The sequence below is a fragment of the Macaca nemestrina genome, chromosome 16, assembly GCF_043159975.1.
Source record: "Macaca nemestrina isolate mMacNem1 chromosome 16, mMacNem.hap1, whole genome shotgun sequence".
NCBI classification, from domain to species: Eukaryota; Metazoa; Chordata; class Mammalia; order Primates; family Cercopithecidae; genus Macaca; species Macaca nemestrina.
This window is the reverse complement of record NC_092140.1, coordinates 81206055-81225735: the sequence shown is the minus strand read 5'-3', so window position 1 is coordinate 81225735 and position 19681 is coordinate 81206055. Positions and strand designations below refer to the sequence as shown.

At 42.3% G+C, this 19681-nt stretch overlaps 1 protein-coding gene across 5 annotated transcripts; it reads left to right on the top strand.

The window, feature by feature from the left end:
* Positions 1 to 5682: 5682 nt before the first annotated feature.
* CBY2 (chibby family member 2) lies at positions 5683 to 17867 on the top strand. 5 transcript variants are annotated; one of them, XM_011756504.2, is made up of 3 exons: positions 5683 to 5848; positions 6145 to 6225; positions 16495 to 17867. In XM_011756504.2, exons 1-3 carry the CDS (start codon positions 5774 to 5776, stop codon positions 17683 to 17685), a joined length of 1347 nt encoding a protein of 448 aa, XP_011754806.2. In that variant the 5' UTR covers positions 5683 to 5773; the 3' UTR covers positions 17686 to 17867. The 5 variants fall into 5 exon arrangements, with proteins under 5 accessions (XP_011754806.2, XP_011754808.2, XP_070937450.1 ...); XM_071081349.1 differs by having other exon boundaries at positions 5770 to 5894; XM_011756506.2 differs by lacking the exon at positions 6145 to 6225.
* Positions 17868 to 19681: the final 1814 nt, after the last annotated feature.

Genomic DNA, 19681 nt, shown 5'->3' with positions numbered 1-19681 from the left:
AGATGTATTCATGTAAATACAACATGATATGTTAGCTACTATCCAAACTTGTCTGTGCCCCATCAATATGTATTCTAAGGTTATTCTGTTATCTATTATGATCCTGGCTGAAGAGGCTAAAGATTTTTGTTGGTTGCCTGTGGCTTCAACTGCTTCATTTGCTAAGTTACCTAGAGTGATTGACAGATTTCTAATCATATATTCATGATTGTCTACTCCCCACCATGGCAAGAGAGTCCTGCCAAACATAGGCCAAACTCCATCTCCTTGGTTTGCAGGTAGGGTTTGTCTAGTCCTGGAAAATAATTTCAAGGAAATAGTCCTGTGTTGAGTAACACTGGCAATATAAATAGAAAGGAGGGTAGCTAGATAACCTAACAGACAAATGCCTCTCATGCACCAGCTGTCAGCACGTTCATAAGCCCGTGGGTGGTTGACACACTGGAAAAAAAAGTATATCCAGGAGGTGCACAGAGGGTCCCTGACAAATTATAGAAGTTAAAGCTTTGGCCCACTGGTCAGAGACAGGTGTGTTATAGTTTTCTTTTGAACATAATTTCTCTCTCTCCAGTCCCCCGTTTTTACCAAAGACAAATCACTGTAGGATCAATTTGTATGTAAAATAAGTTCTAGTCTCATTATACCTGACCTGATTATTTGCATAAAGTACAGCAAGAATAATGATTCACCATATAGGCTTTTGTTTTCGAATGGGCTTTGCTGGACCTTTTAAAATAAGGAATTTCTGACTTTTAAAAGCCTTGAGATCAGTCAACCCAAGGATTTGCCGTCAGATTGTGCCTGTAATACCTAGATGAGTGGATGTCTTATTCCTCTTTTCTCAGGGTCCCAAAATAGGTTGCTGGACCTATCAGAAAGTGACATTTTTTACTTACTGCGAGGACAGAAACTTTGTAAAGGAACCTTACAGACCAGCTACCAGGCCAGTCTTTTTAAGAGGCTTTTTTTATTGGTGCTCTAAAGTTAACCTCCATTCTGGTCATACCTAAAAACATGTCATTCCAGTCAAAGCCTTAGTAAAATAACCAGTGTCTCCAATTGTGTTCTATTACCAAAGAAAATAGGTTTTTATTGAAAACTAATGCAAATAATATATTGCCATAAACTGAGAATACTCACAAACAGCTTCCAAGTTCTGGAGAGAGCAGAGAGAAAGGTAAATGCCTCAAAGTTTTGTTCACAAAGGTATATTTTATCTAATGTGTTGTAAGTTAAAAACGGTTCAAAAGGAAAATGTTTTCTTGACTCAGGAAAACAAAACATAAGAGATCATCAATGTTTCAAATAAAAATGTCATAAAAGATCTTTTTATTCCTCTATCAGTTCAGTCCCATGTAGCTAATTCTTGTTCTGTTTGATGTTGGGTTAGCAATTCTCATGCAACTTTTTAATCAGAGCCCTGGAAGACTTTTCCTAGTCTGATGGCATTATCTCCAAAGTTATCAGAAATCTGTGTTTAAGAGTACTGATCAGAGTCCTTTGCATGAAAAGTAATTTGGGTTGTAGCTGATTGGAAAGCTTTTTAGAGAAGAATTCAAAACAATAACTGTGGATTACAAAAACTTAGCCATGGCTAAAACCTGATAAAAGTTGTCAATTGTCAGGAAAATGTAGTTATTTCTATTATATGTAGCATTTTAAGATAACAACCAGAACCATGACTGACAGCATCACATCAGGACCATCTGATTTTTATAATAATGTAATCTTAAGAATATTTCTACTAATAATGTATCTACACAAATATAACTTTTAAAAAGATTTAACATATCAAAATTACGACTGATAGCATGTGAGACTTTTATAAACGTATGTAATTTTTAGTACATTTATATCAATAGCGCACCCATAAACATAACCAAAAGAAGATCCAGTATTATTTAGCATTTGATAATGTCTCCCATACAACTTTACCAGATAAATCCTACCAAAGATGTTAAAAGATTCAGAACATTTGATCAAAACGAACTACAGGTCATTTTAAAATAATAGTTATTCATTTAACTAGCATGACAGTCAAAGGACCTCAAAAGTAAGTAACAGAAAGTTACATGGGCGGTTTCCTGGTTATACAAAATAATTCAGACATATCATAAAGCCAAGAGTATAAGATTATATTACATTTGAGGAAAACATTGCTTTTCTAAACTTTAAGATAAATATGTTAGCATTATGCCATAAGAACAGCATTAGGGCTGGGGTAAAAAATTGTAGGAGTTCATGAAAAAGTTGAAGAAGAGTTATCAGACCAGCCAAGCAAAAAGATATGTTTTTTTCAAGGGGAAAAAAACAGAAGATAATGAATGTGATCTGCAACTTATATGTAACAAGGTACAGGAAAAGTTGAACTTCTGAGATATAAATCTGACATTTTAATTTTAGAATTTAAAGTCAATATTTCTTGCAATATCATTGAGAGCAAATCAATACTTCAAAAAATTTTGTGGCTTTAACCAAAATTTTTAGTTTTGTGTTAGTGCATTTTTAATATTACAGCTAATTTTAATAAGACCTTATAAACAAATCTATTCAATCTCAGTTAGTTTTGACTGCAAGATAAGATTTCCGTAAACCTTTTATAACCTCTTCCAATTTGTTATATTTTCATTCTTTAACTTTCTATATTTATTTAGTTTTATCTATAATTTTTTTATTCCTTCAATTTAAAACAATCCTTTGGAACCTCTAAACTAGGCAAAATTACTTGCCCTTAAATGAAAACCATATTCCTGTCTTCTTATGTGTTTACCAAAAACACATCCTATTTTTCTTATACATTTTGCATATAGAATTGTTTCTCTTGTATCTAGTAGTTTCAATTACATATATAAGTCACAATATTAACTCTTAGTAATCCTTATTTTAGGGAAGAACCTAGGAGGTAAGAACTCTTGAATTGTCTGTCATATATCAGTATTTTATAGATAAAATATTATAATTTATGTATTTTAAAACCATTTTTTAACCTTTAGAAACATTTTCTTATACATTTTCTTAATTGGAAGTGACCCAGCTGCTCAGTAAGTATGATAACTTCAAGATTTTCAAAAACATAAGAATTTCATTTATTACGTTTATCTAATTTATTTGTTTTTAAGAGTTTATCTAGATTAGTTATGAGAACAGAGATATTAGACAAAGCTAGTCATCATTTTAAGTTTTTTCCTTGTTAACCATTTCACAGCTTGTGAATATCAGGTGTTCACCTAAGTAAGAACTTTGAAGTGAAATACATGGATATTTTGCTGATAAATCAGAGGATTTCATTGTTGTCATTAAACCAACAATATTAGTCTTATTTATCAAAAGAATCACGTAAACAAAGATTATTCTGTTTTGGCTAGGTTTATAATTTCGTGACTTTTGTGCCAAACCTGGACATCTTAAAATAACTAGCAGATGCACATATCAGCTGACCAGTAAACACAGGCAAAATCACATGCTGACAATTCTGAAGACATATCTATTTTTATTTTATCAATAATTTTAAATTGGTTTTATTTTTCAAAGATTATTAAAGTCACATGAACTTGAAAAGCTTTTGGGCTTATTTATTTAATGTATCAGTACTCTTTTATTTATAAGCTCATTTGATACCATATAGAAACAACACATAACATAATGCATGTATATGCATAAACGAGACAGTTGGATCAAACTTATTTTCCTGATAAAATTAGAACCTGTTCACATAGCTCAACTTTATTTGCCCTGATGAGCAAAGCAGTTTCCATGGCGCTTTGATTTTAAAAGACCTCTTTCATTTTTTTTTTCTTTAGCCAGTAACCTTAAACTAGTAATACCATGAACAGTAAGTTTTATCTCAACACTAGTAAAAAAAGTCAGCAGATTCAAAGTAGTCAAGAAGAAAAGACAGGCAAATAACTTAGAAGACTACATGACAACTCTTTAGGGGCAGAAGAAGAAAGAGGGTTTGACTGACATTTTTTCCATGTGCCATTTTTCTTCAGGTTTTCTAGTTTATGGAGTTGCTTTGTTCTAATTGAGTGTGTGGATAAACTACTCTGGAGCTCTCATAAGGCTTCTGCTGGAGCCATCACAGTCTTTAACCTCTGTTAAGCCAAACATTGATACACAGACCAAAAATACAGACAGATCAACAAAAATCAGAACCAGACTAGATTATCTCAGTGGCTGCAGCTTTTTACTATTGCCTTAATTCTTTGTGACTTGAACATACACCAGATTTGGGACTCTAACCTGACTAGAATCCCCCTTGGGTAGGACTCAAACCCACAATCCTAGACAAGGGTGGGACTCTCATCCATAATCCTAAACCACAGGGTGGGACCTGAACCCACAGTCCTTATGATGAGTTCAAAGACAATTAAAAGTACAGGTACGTATTAACAAGGTACTCACCAGAAAGATGTCTAATCCAGAAGCAATTTCTTTTCCCAAAGGAAAAGTGCCAAGGGAACCTGAAGTGCCATGGTAGAGAAGCAGGAACCCTATAGTTGAGCCCCTGAACGCACTGGTCTAGGTGGCCACTCAGGATCAGTGCAGGGGGCCTGCACACCACTAGGGGCAACAGTACCTTGAACAGGCTGTTCGTCTCACCTGGGGTTCTAGTTTGTTATCAAGCAAAAGGGGCTCACTGCCCAATGTGCTAGAAGCCAATACTGACACCAAGTTTTTGAAAAAAAGAAAAGCTTTATATTAAAAGTCACCTCTGAAGGAGGCAGGAGTCAAGCTCAAATTTGTCTCTCTGTGCTGGCATTAAAACAGTATTTTTATTAGAAAAGGTTCAGGGGGTGGATTCTGAGATTAGCAGGTGATTGGTACAAGGAAAAGGGAGGTCTGGAAAGTCCTTGGGCATGCACAGTTATTTCTTCATGTTAACTCCTGAGTTGCATGTGCAAATTCAGGGGGAATTAGTACAAAACATGTGGTGGAAATTCAGGCTACGACATCAGCAAGCTTATTGTGTGCAAGCTCCAGTCAGCCATTTTGGTTCCAACCAATTTCCGCCAGGTTTTTCTAGATCTCACAAGTGGAGGGAGTTTCAGCAGCTTAAATTTCTTTTCTATCTGCTATCCCGAAACTCAAAAATTTCTGTTAGTTACTGATTTCTTACTCTTTGGGACTTTCCAGATCTCCCATTTCCATCTACCAATCACCTACTAATCTCGGAATCTACCCCCGGAAACTTTTCTAATAAAAATACTGCCTTAATGTCAGCACCGAGAGACCGGTTTGAGTTTGACTCTTGTCTCCTTGGGAGTTGACTTTGAATATACAAGTTTTTCTTTTTTAAAGAACGTAGTGTTTTAGTATTGGCTTCTATTGCATTGGGCAGTAAGCCCCTTCAGCTCTATCACACTAACTCCAGGTAGATAGCATCAGAATGAAATGGAATTGTAGGGCACACAGTTGATGTCAGAGAATTAAGGAATTGAGTAGTGTCAGAAAACACCTCAGACTACACTTTCTCGCTTGGTGTGGGAAGAGTTCAGTTGTGTTTCCTTCTTCTTGAGTGACCGAACTCCAAGAAGACGCCACTTCTGGAGAGAAACTAGGGGTCTCAACTTAGCCTGGCAGTGAGAATACAAATGGCAGCTGGGATGACCCAACAGGGGGCTAATGTTTGAGCTATTGTGTGTCACACTGACCCTGACCGGCCAAGTAGTCACAGCCCCCACAGGCTCTTCCTGCCTGTCAGATGCCTCATTCCCACCTGTGATGCTCAGACAGAAACCATGAGCCCTGAAAAACACCCTATTGTTTTGTGATGTCACCTCTGGAATGTTCTGAGTGTTTTGGTGACCAACTTCTGCATAGGACCTATACCTGGCAACTCACATTGGTATGGCTTTTTACTTGAGATAGAAATAATCATCTTAGGCAAGCAGGTACAGTTATCTCCGCGTCAAAGACTTTCAAAAGTCTTTTACATCAACTATAATATCTAGCTTAATATCTGTTCAGAGATTGATAAACCGTCTTGCCAGATATCGTCTACACATTCTTCCAGACTTTCATAATTGTACATAACTGACAAGAGGGAAATAAATGAGTAGAAAGTTCTATGTTTTTTAGGTGAGCAATTGAGGCCCAGAGGATGAGTTGGGAAGCAGCAATCTTCTTTTCTCTTTTCCACAGCACTCAAGGCCAAATTTTACAAGAAAAAGAGATACCAGATCTGAAAGCCTAGAAATTCCAATCAATGTGGTTCTACCTCAGGTACGGATAATCACAGAGGATGTAACCTATCGGTGTTAGCCAGAATAACCCCCTACCTCCTCCTTCAAAACTCTAGCAAGATGTTGTAGAATAAGCAGAGATAGGGCTTCAGGTTCTAGTTTGGGTTGGCTGCCAGCAGGCAGCGTGCTGGGGAAGGCCACATAGCCCCTGTGGGCCTTGGGTTCTTTTTCCCACGAATGAGGTGGTTGGGTCAGATGGTTTGGTAAGAACTTCCAGTCCTAACATTCCCAGTTTCTATGATACTCTGAAGTAACCCAACCTTCTCAAAACGAGACCTTTTGGTGCTTAGTGTTGTGCATTCACTTTGGATTTCTAGAGGAGAATTAGAACTGGGACTTGGAATCAAATGCATAAGAATGAATCCATGAGAAGAAAACCTCCTTCATGGACAGAGGGGTACAGAGTTATTTGGAGTTGTCAAGAGAATTAAGCCCTGCTATGCACCAAAGACAGATGTAGGGGCCATGGGCATAGATGCTTTTGTGGTCAATGAATTGGTGAAGTCCTCACAGGCTAGAGATTCTCAGGTCTCCTCCTGCCTGAAATCAGCGCTTTCCTTAGTGGAGTCTTCTTGATTGAATTGTGTCTACTGATGCTATGTCACAAAGGGGTGGCTTTGCTTTCTCCAGAGTCACCTAAGGCCTCATTGGAAGACCAGGGCCATGCAACCAGAGGGGTTGAAATGTAGGATGGAGGAATCCAAAGCAGAGGTAACTATCTGAGAGCTCTGTCCAGGGATGTGTAGGAGGAGGATTGACCACTGGTGAGCATTCCAGATATAATTGTAACAATCTAGGCAAGTATGTTCAGTGGGAGGCAAACATATGGAAGAAGAAAACATCCTGGATGTTTATTTTCACATTATCTTTATAACTTTGTAATGAACAGTCACTTTTCTATGACTTGAATCTTAGCTAGAATATAAGATAACTTCCCCCTGATCATTCGACAGGATAACAAGCTGTAGGAATCTTTTTGGGCCTGATTCTTTCCACCTGAAATATGCAGGGAGTTGTGTTGGCCACTGCTTCCCCAAGAGTGGGTGTTACTGCTGTGATGCCTCATGGCCCATATAAACCAATCTTTTCTTCCAGAATCCTGGGGCCTCTCAACTTTACATGCTTTGAAAGTACCTCAGATGGCTGAACGTTCTCTGATAGTAACCCTCAGTAATGTTGGCAAAGTTGGTGTTTAAGAAACTTGGTCAGGCAGAGGATGCCAACCTAGAGGTGGGTGTGAAGGAGGGGATAGGATTTGAAAGAGTAGTGGTCATGTGATAGAGAAATTGGAATGATGTTTCCATCAACACCTACCGTAACTTTCCCTCCCCACCTCCCAGAAACAGCCCAGCAATCAAAGAGAAGAGAATGTGGTTTAAGACAGCTCAAGCTTGTCTTGGGGCTGCCTGATTACTGTTCTGGAGGACCTGGTGCTGCTGCTGGGGTCCTGTGGGGGCAGAGTGGGTGAAGAATGAGAGGATATCTCCTGTCTGGGCATGTGTACCTCTCACGGGAAGGTGTATACACCTGCCAAGAGGGCACAAGCCATGCACCAGGTTTTGGACACCTGTCAGGATGCTCAAGACTGGCACTCTGGGGACGGGTGTGGGTGTCTACAAGTAGATAATCTGAACCAAAATACCACCAGGGCTGCGAGAGGGACCAATGTGCTCACTCGGCCTCCCTAGATGAGATGGTGCATGGCTTAGGGGACAGGGTTGATCTGGGAAGCAAGGAGAGGAAGAAATATCGACTGAATGTTAGTGCGATCATGTGTTGAGCATGGTGCCAAGTAAGTGTGAGGTAGAGATTTTACAGGTACAGGAACTGGCAACCCCAGGAACCCCACTAGTAATGGCAGAGATGGAGGAAGGGGCTTGAACTCCAATCAGTGCCCATGTTCTCCGCTATACCAGGGCACATGCCACTAAGCTGGGCCACGCTGCATCTTAGCTCTGTGGCTCTTCTTTTGCTCTTTGGAGATGGAGTCTTCTCCCCGCATCTTAACCGCTCATCTCTGGGCTTCTTATTTTGTATTTGCCAAAAGCTACTCTATTCTGGGATGGAATCCACTTTCCATTTGTTTCAGAAAGGACTTGTGGCAGCAGCTCTGTCTCTAGAAAGTGCCTCTGCTTCCCAGCTCCCAGTCCTGCTGTGTGTTTAGGCTTCTCAATTACATTGCAAATGCCTGTGATCACTACTTGTTATCACCCTTAGGTCTTTTCAGGACGCATTGATTTCCCGTTTTTCTTCCTCACATTAAATATTTGTGTTTTCTGATCTATTTCCCTCCAGCACATTAACTTGCAAGTCATCAATGCCATTTCCAGCCCAAGCTAGCTGATCTCCTGGTTCCTTTTGCACGTAATGATTCAGTTCTCAAAGACTTTCACATTTCCCCAGTGAGCATGCTCTGTGAATTTCATTAAGGCATTGTTTACTCCTAGATCATTAATGAAAGAGCTACACCAGGTCAGACTGAGCTCCAATAGCACACACCAGTGCCATCTTCATCCTTCCCAGTTGCCTTTTCTCCTTCCCCTTTGTTTGGGCTTGTTCCTCAGAAGCAGTGAATTCCTGCTGACAGCAGCCAGATCGCCGCCAATTTGAATAACGGTTCCCAGGAAGATTTCACAAGAGTCCCTGTTAAACAGTATGCAAACATACTACATATGACATCTTCTTTATCCTGTTTGCTGTTAACGTTGTAATTCTATCAACATCGATCACATTTACCTTGTGAATTATCCTTTTACCTGTTAGTATTTATTAAAACCACCACTGACTTTGCCATGGTACCGGGGAGGTGAATTAATTTAAAATAATGATAATGAGACTCAGTCTTGTCATCTCATATGAAAATCAGTAGCATATTTGGCTTTTCCTCCCAGAATCCTGGGGCCTCTCAACTTTACATGCTTTAAAAGTACCTCAGATGGCTGAATGTTCTCTGATAATAACCCTCAGTAATGTTGGCAAAGTTGGTGTTTAAGAAACTCAGTCACCAGGCTTGGACTCTATCAGCAGTGTTGGGACATCTCTTCTGGGCTCTGGTAGCCACATTTTTTCAGGGGTGGAGAGGCGGCAGTGTGTCAGCTAAGCCTGGCTAGTTGCTGTTCAATCCCATCCCCAAACCCTTTGGATGGGAGACCACAACTCCAGTAATTCCACCCCAGAAGGTCCCATCCAGAGAGACCTGTTGCTACAAGTCCTGTAGCACCAGTAAGGGATTTTGGTCCTTTCACTTCCCCTTTTCCCTTTGCCCTTTGGCCTTTGCTTTTTGCCTCCCTTCTTTCAATTGTCCCCTTCCCCCATGTTCTTCACTTGCCACCAGGTTGCTGATCTGACAAAGACATAGTTGTTGGCAGATTTCAGGCATTTTCCTTCCAGGACCACTTACATTTACCAGGGAGGGTGCCAGACCTAATGTTAAGAAAGAATTCTAATCCACAGGTGGACTTCAGGCTTCTGTGAAGGCAATGTTCGTGCCCAGGGCCCTTCCTGGATCCCTGGCACTAATGCATCATTGGGTTACAGCTATGAGCATATTTCCCCAGAGGACAGAGTCTCTTGGCACCTTTCTAGCACCCGATGGGAAGGCATGATGAGCCCATGGCCAACTTATTCCCCTTCTGCATCAGCTTCATATCCCATTCTTCCATGAAGAAGCCAATCTTTTTCTTTCCTACCTAGTGGATCTCTATGTGAGGGCATTTCCTAGAGACTAGGAAAGAAACAATCTTTTTTTTTTCATGGTCAGTTGCACCATGCTACATAGATGGTACCTCCCAGGCTTAGGAGAACATTACTGGGGTGTTCTTGGGGCTTGTATTGGCAAAGACCTCTTGTCAAAGGCTAAAGGATATCAGGGTAGGTTAGCTTGGCCCATGGAACCAATCCAGTAATACCACTGGTCAAGGAGTCCTACTGAGAAGGAACTGGCTTCTAACACAGGCCAAGGAGGTCTGGAATCCTGGAACTGCATATGTTCGCTGAACTCAGATGCTCAGTTTTTGGGTAGCCCTTTTGTAAAGAAATATACTCCATGTTGCATAGCGCTTTAGGCTGGGTATGTTTAAACCTTACCAGTAGAACTTCCCATCTGTTTAGTTTTTATGACAGCTTGCCTACCACTTTCTTGTCCTCTTGCAACCCCAGGAAGTAGGCAGAGCGGTCATGTTTAGGCTTATTTTAGAGGTGACATTCAGAGAGGCAAAGTGACTTACTCAAGAGCAGTCAAAGGAGGGACTTTTGAGCCCAAAGTTACCGGAAATTTAGGGCCTTTACCCTCATTGGATTATATATTCAAGATGATGAAATGGACCACTAGCATGCTTGTGTGCAGGGGGTGATGGGAGCTTCCTCTAAGGGAGTACATGGATGAATCTAGGTGTTTGTGGAATTCACGTGAGGAAAACTCCATGCTTATAGATTTTACATCATACCGTAACAGCTTTGCTCTGGGACTATTTTAAAGTCTTAAGTATGAATGGAAATGAGGACATAGCTTTATCAAATACACTACATATATTAAGGCAAAAGAAATGGCCATTTTTGTAGGCCAAAAATGGTAAAATGTTAACAGTTTCTTATGGTTCAACCTAGTATTTGCTCCCAATCTTGCAGTGTATTTTGGTTGATTCAGTTATTGCCAAGGAATGTGAAATTTGCTTTCTAATTCCCAAGACTTGGGATGTCACAAAAACAAGGGATAGGTCACTATGCTTAGATAATTGCAACTTACTCATATGGGCAGAGGAGAGGCCTGGTTGTAAGAGAGCCATTGCAAAGGAATGATATTAGTACATGCAAAATAAAATGTCTGAGCATTGTGAAGTGCTAGAATAAACATGGAGTTTGGAGTCAAATATCCTCATTTTAAACCCTGGTTCCACTCCTTTACCAGCTATGTAATCTTATGCAGAATCATGCCAGTTCTTTTGGGTAAGATATTACATATGAATACAGAAATCAATTAGCATATAACCTGACACATTATAGTCACTTGGTGTTATTTTTTTTCTGGTTCTATATAATCTTTCTGTAAAGAAATGCTAAGCAATGTCTCTTCTAAAAGCAGTAGTCCTTCTTGCATGTATGCAGCTCTTTATAAACAAAGAAAATGTTCCAAGTCTCCTTTTATTTCTGAACAATGAACCCTCTGAGAGAAGTAGGTCAGATGTTGGTGACATTGTATAGAGGGTTGTACAAGTTGTGCACTGCAGTAACAGTGAATAGTGCCTTCTAGAGTTGGGCATTTCAAAAATATATGGGTTGGCCCTGATTCATGTCAACATCCACATTTTCTAGGAACTAAGGCACAGAAATGAAGTGACTCTATAAAGGTCATGCACTCATATAGTGCAGGGCCAGAACTCTCTTCAGATGTTATCATTTCTAGTCCCCTATTCCCCACACCTTGCTGCCTGCATTAATGCTTCCTGCATTTTGACTTCTCTCATTTGCACCAAGAAGTAATTGGTGCTATTCACTGATTCTTCAAATCAACTGGAAATTCCCTGAGGGCAGGGTCTGTGAGCTTGGAACACAGTAGATGCCAAATTAATGTTAGTTGATTCACTGACACTAATGTAGGGGAAAAATTGGTGCAATAACATCTTGAATGGGTACATGACTAGGGTGAAGAATGTTCACAAGGCCAAGAGCTTTCCTTTAAGGATTAAATCCAGCTAGCTCTGATCAGAATCAGAGAAATACCACAGGAAAAAACAAGTTTGTTTTAGATCAATGTTTTCCCAAAGTTCAATCATGAACCTTCTCATATCTAAAGATGCCTGTATATTTAATATAGGTATGTTTTTCTATTACTTATTAAAATAAATATATGACTACTGAAAACATTTAAAATATTCTAAGAAACTAAGCCATGAGGAAACACTGGACTTGACCACTTTCTTGGTCCTGTCTGGGGATAGGAGGAAAGACAATAGGACTTAGATGTTGGAGAAGAATTTGGTTTCCTGTTGAGAAAATAAAGGGGACTTATTAGTCCATCAGCATTTCCTGGATTAGGTGCTGTGGGCATGGAACAAGAGAGGGCACAAAGCCTGCTTGGGAAGAGGTGGCCATTTAGGGGAGAGGACGGGATGCCAACTAGGTTGGTAAAAGAGGGCTGCTAGGGTCATAGTGGTGCCAATTTACAAATGTGAATCCACTGGACCAGAGATAGGCCAAGAGAGCACTTAGACATAATGACTCTTACCCTTCATTTTACAGAAGTGGAAACTAAGGTCAGAAAGTGAGTGGATATGAGCAAGGTCACCTGAATGTGTAAATAAGGACCAGGGCCCAAACACCCAGGGTGTCTGTGGCTAGGGATCCACCACGTTAATGTTTTGTTTAGTGTATTTCTGTTGAGGGGCGGCAGAATGTTCCTTGGGTACCCAGTTTGGAAGGTGGATGTAGAACACAGGCAGCTGAATGCCATGAGTTAAAAGCCATCATGGCTAAACATGGGCAGGTAGAAAGCATCCATGATTCTTTTTTGGACCCTTAGTTGGATCAAGAAGATTGCCTCTCTGGCTGAAAAAAAATGATCGTTAAAAAGAAATGAGAATTGGGGAGATTTGAACACGGACTCAGCATTCGCAGATATTGAGGGAGAATTGTTAAATTTTAAAGGGATGATAATGGTATTGTGATTCTGTTAAAGAGACACATATTTATGTATTTGTGGATAAAATGACACAATGTCACTTTGCTTTAAGGGAACCTAGTGGTAGGGGAGTGGTTGTAGAATCAGATTGAGGCCTGGTGAAACAAGTGTGGCCTTGATTTGATACTTAGTGAAGCTGAGTGATGGGTACATGGACATTTATTAGACTATTCTCTCTCTTTTTGTGTATGTTTGAACTTTTCCATCATATAAAGTGAAGGAAAAGATATAATGATCCCCAAAGCACTGTAAGTCTTTTGATAAATCCATGGTGGTCTCCCATGTGTGTACTTCACACATAGAAGGTCAGGGAGCCAAAAGTGGGTTTGTGTCTTAGTGAAGGAGCTAGTGCTGGTTATTTAACTTCTCTGGGTTTCAGCTTCTCCATCTGTAAAATAAGAATAGTAATAACATCTTACATGTCAGTGTAGTGAGGATAAATGAATTTAGTAGGTAGAATGCTCAGTTCGGGGCCTAGCATGAAATTGAGGCTCAATGTTTGTTTCCTTCTTCCCTTTCCTTCTCAGGACTGGGATGCACATGTTGACTAAAACCACATATTTCCATGTTGATGGCTTCTGGAGTCAAATCCTGCTGAGATAAAGCATTGGTTCTAGTGCAGGGATGGAGAGGACCTCTTAAGATTCACTCCTGCCGGGCGCCATGGCTCACGTCTATAATCCCAGCACTTTGGGAGGCAGAGGCGGGCAGATCACAAGGTCAAGAGATCAAGACCATCCTGGCCAACATGGTGAAATCCTGTCTCTACTAAAATACAAAAAATTAGCCAGGCATGGTGGTGCGCGACTGTAATCCCAGCTACTCCGGAGGCTGAGGCAGGATAATTGCTTGAACCCAGGAGGCAGAGGTTACAGTGAGCCGAGATCGTGCCACTGCACTCTAGCGTGGCAACAGAGCAAGACTCCGTCTCAAAACAACAACAACAAAAAACCATTCATACCTTATTGGCTTTGACTAATCTTCCCAGAAATCCTGGATCTCAGGACCTTAAACCTACCAGAAAATGGTCCAGGTTATCCACCGTGAGGTGCATTCTGATCACAGACAGCTACGGGAGCCAATCTGCTTCCCCAATTGACAAATGTGAAAACCATGGAGGCTGAATTTTTTTAAACTAAATAAGATTCTGATTGCAGAATGCCCGCATACCCTTGCTATCTGGAAGATTGAGCATATCCTTACAAAGTTAATGACATGTGCTTATTGCAAAGTTAATGGCATAGAACTGCATCTTCTATTTATCTAGCTCTTTAGGTTTTAAAGAATTCTAACCAACTTTATATACCATGCAAATTGTATTTCTCTCTCTACATACGCATACACACATATATAAAATGTAGCTAGCCTGAGTTGTTTTTTATTTTCTCTATCTGTACACTTGTGAAAATAACCTAAGACATAAGGTATTGATATCTGGAGAGCATTTTGATATACTTGGATGAAGCACTTTTGGTGTATTTGGAAGTAGCTATCATGATCTTTCTATTTAAATTCATTGCTGCAATCATCGCCTCTTCTCCAGTGTGCACTCCACTTGCTCACTTCTTTTTGAATACATCTTACAATTCTTGCATTAGTGAAATCTACTTTTTCTGATAACAACACCTTACGGTTCTTTGGCACTGTTGGTTTTAAAAATATTTTTGCATTTTCCCATTTAATCCTCACAACAGTGTTGTGAACTAAGCAGGGCATATATTATTTCCATTTTACAGGTATATTTCATTGGCTTTTCAATGTTGGAAGGTGCCTTTAAGATCATGGAGCCCAACTCCCTCTTTTTCACTCGTGAAAAGTCTGGGGGTCAAAGAGGATTAGAGAGCACTCTGGTTTCAAAGTGCCCATCAGTGACAAAATCAGGATGAAAATTCTTGTGACCTTTCAGTCTTTAATGCTGGTGCAACCCTCACCTAAGCAAATTGCATATTCTGCTTCACTTAGAGCTGTCCTAACCACCTGCAGCCAGGATCACCTGAGGGAGCTGGTTAGAAATGCAGATTCCTGGGCCACACCCCAGTCTGAGTGAATCAGACTCACAATGGGAGGCTCAGAAATCTGCATTTAAAACTCACTGGGGTTATTCTTCTGTACTGGGACGTGTGAAAGCTACCAACTCATTGGAGTTAAGCTCTGTGGATCTGAACCCCGTTTTATGCTGTTGTCTTGAGGTCTGTGGCCACCATCATGAATTCTTCAGGGTCTTTGGCTGGCTGTATCACCACATGTCGAATGCTCATTGCTCAGTGATATGTCTGGGATGGTTTTTCTTTCCTTCCAAAATTATTAGTTAGACTCTGCTTTGAGTCTAGCATTGCATTGGAAGCTGGAGTGGATGTTTAAGGGGCTGCTAGCAGAAAAGACTCAAGGGTGGCTAAGAGTGAAGGATATGCCCAGATGGGCAAGAGAGAAGGCTGGGCTGATCAATGGCACCACCATTTCGGACACAGCAATTTGGGTGGCTGTTTGGATGATTCATGCTGCTTCTCTGCTCATGCTAAGTGAGAGTACACACCTGTGGGCAGTGGCCCTGGAGAACAGTGTTTGTTCCTCCTTTAGGGTGACAGAATGTGCTAGAGCCCATGCTTAGTGCTTTTGTACATTACCTTTTTTAATCCTAAAAATGTCTCTATGAGGCAAGGAGTAAATACAATTATCCCAATTTGAAATTGTGGAAATTAAAGCTCAGATAACTTGCCCAAATTCTTGTTAACTGGTAAGTAGTGAGGCAGAGACTCAAAATATTTGGTTGACTCTAAAATTAATGCTTTTGACCTCCATAATATATAACTGTTTCTCATTATTCATGGATTCCATATTTGTGAATTTGCCTACTTGCTAAAATGTGTATCCACCAAATCAATACTTAAAGCACTTTTATGGCAATTCTCAGACATGCACAGAGAGGTGAAAATTTGAGTTGTGTAAGGCTGAGTCCCCAGCCAAGGAGCCTTCTTGTTTCAGCTCTCAGGCTAGAAAATAGGGTCCATTGCGCAGTCGATCTAGTGCCACTTTTTTTTTTTTTTTTTTGCCTTCTTGTGCATTTTGTTGGTGATTTTGCTGTTAAAAATGGCTTCCGCGCCATTCCAAGTCAAGTGCTGTCTAGTACTCCCAATCACAAGAAGGCTATGCTGTGCCACATGGAGAAAACACAGGTGTTAGAGAAGTTTTGTTTGGGCATGCGTAACAGTGTTGCTGACGTGAGTTCGATGTTAATGAATCAATAAACAATAAGCACTAAACTAGGTTATATATTGTTTGGTTGACAAAATTGTGACCACAGGCTCCCAGGAATGTAGCCCTCTATTTCCCATAGGAGCAATGGTTCTATATTTGGTAATTCAGCGTTGGAGATGACTTAATAGAACAGAACTCACTGGAATGACAAGGATCCGCCACATTTCCTTGTGAGGACCCCAAGAGGCAAAAACGCCCACTGTGGCCAGGCCAGACAATCAGACGGGGCTTATCCGGGGATGTCCTCGCCCCTTACTTTGTCAGCCAGCCCCGAGTGTGTCTGTCCCATCGTTAACGCTTTCCCATTCTCTCCCGCAGAGGGGCACAGCCGAGCCCTTCCCGAGGCTCCACAACTTGCACAGCATCCCTCGCTGCGCGCAGCAGGCCGCCCTGCCCCGGCTGAGCCGCAGGATGGCGAGCCAGCACTCCTACCCGCTGAACCGCTTCTCCTCCGTGCCCTTAGACCCCATGGAGCGCCCCATGTCTCAGGCCGACCTGGAGCTGGACTACAACCCGCCGCGGGTGCAGCTCAGCGACGAGATGTTCGTGTTCCAGGACGGGCGCTGGGTGAATGAGAACTGCCGCCTGCAGTCTCCCTACTTCTCCCCATCCGCCTCCTTCCACCACAAGCTGCACCACAAGAGGCTGGCCAAGGAGTTCGTGCTGCAGGAGGAGAACAAGTCTCTGCGGGAGGAGAACAAGGCCCTGCGCGAGGAGAACAGAATGCTCCGCAAGGAGAACAAAATCCTGCAGGTCTTCTGGGAGGAGCACAAGGCCTCGCTGGGCCGGGAGGAGAGCCGGCCCCCCTCACCGCTGCCGCAAAAGGACAGCGCGTCCCTGGAGGTGGTGAAGAAGGACCACGTCGCCCTGCAGGTGCCCCGCGGCAAGGAGGACAGCACCCTGCAGCTACTACGGGAGGAGAACCGCGCGCTGCAGCAGCTGCTGGAGCAGAAACAGGCCTACTGGACCCAGACAGAGGACGCAGCCGCCCCCGCCGAGGAAAGCAAGCCCGCCCCCTCGCCCCACGAGGAGCCCTGCAGCCCCGGGCTGCTGCAGGACCAGGGCTCCGGCCTCTCCTCCCACTTCGAGGAGCCCAGAGGGCCCCCTGCCCCGCAGGAGGACTCCAAGACCCTGCGCGCCCTGCGGGAGATGGTCAGCAACATGTCCGGGCCCTCCGGGGAGGAGGAGGCCAAGGCGGGCCCGGGCCTGCCCGACGGCTGCCAGCCCCTGCAGCTGCTGAGAGAGATGAGGCAGGCGCTGCAGGCCCTGCTCAAGGAGAACCGGCTCCTGCAGGAGGAGAACAGGACCCTGCAGGTGCTACGGGCGGAGCACAGGGGCTTCCAGGAGGAAAACAAGGCCCTGTGGGAGAACAACAAGCTGAAGCTGCAGCAGAAGCTGGTCATCGACACCGTGACCGAGGTCACCGCGCGCATGGAGATGCTCATCGAGGAGCTCTACGCCTTCATGCCGGGCAGGAGCCAGGACCCCAAGAAGCCCAGCAGGGTCTGAGGCCTCCGCCGTGCACCGGGACGCCGAGTTTGGGACACCAAACACTGGGCAAAAGAGAATCCCCTGCCTGCCTTTGTCGTCCTCGCCTTTCCCAACCAGTTCGTACCTATTGAAAAGCAGCGTTAGTGGCCTTCCTAAACTCAGAGTATTAATAAAGGTGTGAGGAGGCTGGGGCCAGTTGACACCAGCATGCGGCCTTTTTCTTTGGGTTTCTTTGTTTCATAAAAGATAGACAATATTTTAGAGCAGTTTTGGGTTCACAGCTAAATTGAGCAGAAAGTACAGGGAGTTCCCATAGACTCCCACTCCACAAATGCATAATCTCCCGCATTATCACCATCCCTCCAGAGTGGTACACTAGTGACAGTCTTTGAACCTACATGGACACATCATAATCATTCCAAAGTCTGTAAGTTTGCATTAAGGTTTGCTTCTGGTGCTGTACATTCTGTGGGTTTGATTAAATGTATAGTGACATGTAGCCACCATTGTAGTACCATATAGAGTATTATAGAGTATATGTAGTACCATATAGAGTATTTTTATCGCTAAAAATCCTCTATGCTCTGCCTATTCATCCCTCCCTCCCCCTCCAACCTCTGGCCACCATTGATCTTTTTTACAGTCTTCATAGTTTTGCTTTTTCCAGAATATCATATAGTTGGAATCGCCAAGTGTGGAGCGTTTTCAGGTTGGCTTCTTTCTCTTGGATATGCATTTAAGTTTCCTCCGTGTCTTTTCATAGATTCATAGACAGCTCATTTCTTTTTAGCACTGAATAAAATTCCATTGTCTGGATAGATCACAGTTTATCCTTTCATCTACTGAAGAAAATCTTGGTTGCTCTCAAGACAATTATGAATCTGACTTCTTCTCTCCTTTTTTCCCCTGGTCTCTTCTTTACCTCTGCCTTTATTATTGTCTCTGTTTTTCTCTTTCAGTTCTTCCTTTTTTTCCTTAATTTTTTCTTCCTCCTCTTCTCTTTCTCCTATCCTCCTTGCTCCCTCATCATCTCCAATTTCTGAGGCTATAGGAGTGGGGATAGGTCTATGGGGGAAGAAATTACCCTAAGCCAGGGCTTTTCAATTGTGCCATTATTATTTGGGGCTGGACAAGTCTGTGATGGGGGCTGTCCTGTGCATTGCACAATGTTTACCAGCATCCCTGGCCTCTACCCACTGGATGCCAGTAATAGCCACCTGGCTCCCAGCTGTGACAACCAAGTATGTCTCCAGACATTGCTGAATGTCCCCTGGGGGACAAATTTCAACACTGCTATATGTTTCTCCAAGTAACATTGATTGAAACACAAGTCCTAGAAAAACACTGAGAAAATAAAAGGTTTGCACAGAGGAAATGCTGCTAGAATCCCCTCCGGCAGATTCATAATCGTACTCTGATTTAAAGGTCCTAACAAGTCCTACAGTGAAGTAATCTGCTTATCCTGGGTGAACCCATAATTACCCAATTTTATGTGATCTTGAAATCTTTTTCTGTGTTTTCTCTGTTATTCACCCAGTTTGGGAATGAGTGCCCTGTGCTCTCCCCAACCCCAGGCTCACTTCCCTAACCCTGGATTCCCTCTACTTACTCATGTTTCACACTTACCAGTTGGCTGCAAGAGAGGAGGGTGGTTGGCTGTCAGGTTTTCTGGGGAGCAGGTGCAGAGACTCAAGATTTGTTGTCCTGGGCTTCAGTGTCCATTTCAAAGTTGGACATACTTTAAAGCCAAGAAATTGAAAGGTACCCTTAGGTGACTATAAAAGGGACTTGGGCAGTGGTTCCCAAACTTTGCTGTGTAGTGGAATCACCTGAGGGTCTTTGACAAATACACCCGGACCCCACCTTAGACATTATGATTTAATTGATATTGGCTGTGACAGGGCAGCAGGGCATTTAAAAGCTCCCCAGGTGATTCCAATATGTAGCAAAGTTTAGGAATCACTGTATAGGACAGTTAAGCCTTCTGATTCTCAATGTAATGCTCCATTCACTA

Excerpts from the sequence above, each read along its gene's own strand:
- CBY2 (XM_011756504.2), top strand. The coding sequence starts at position 5,774 with ATGTCACCTCTGGAATGTTCTGAGTGTTTTGGTGACCAACTTCTGCAT. Across the intron at positions 5,849-6,144 it reads ATACCTGGCAACTCACATTG|CACTCAAGGCCAAATTTTAC; the intron begins GTATGGCTTTTT and ends TCTTTTCCACAG. Across the intron at positions 6,226-16,494 it reads TCAATGTGGTTCTACCTCAG|AGGGGCACAGCCGAGCCCTT; the intron begins GTACGGATAATC and ends TCTCTCCCGCAG.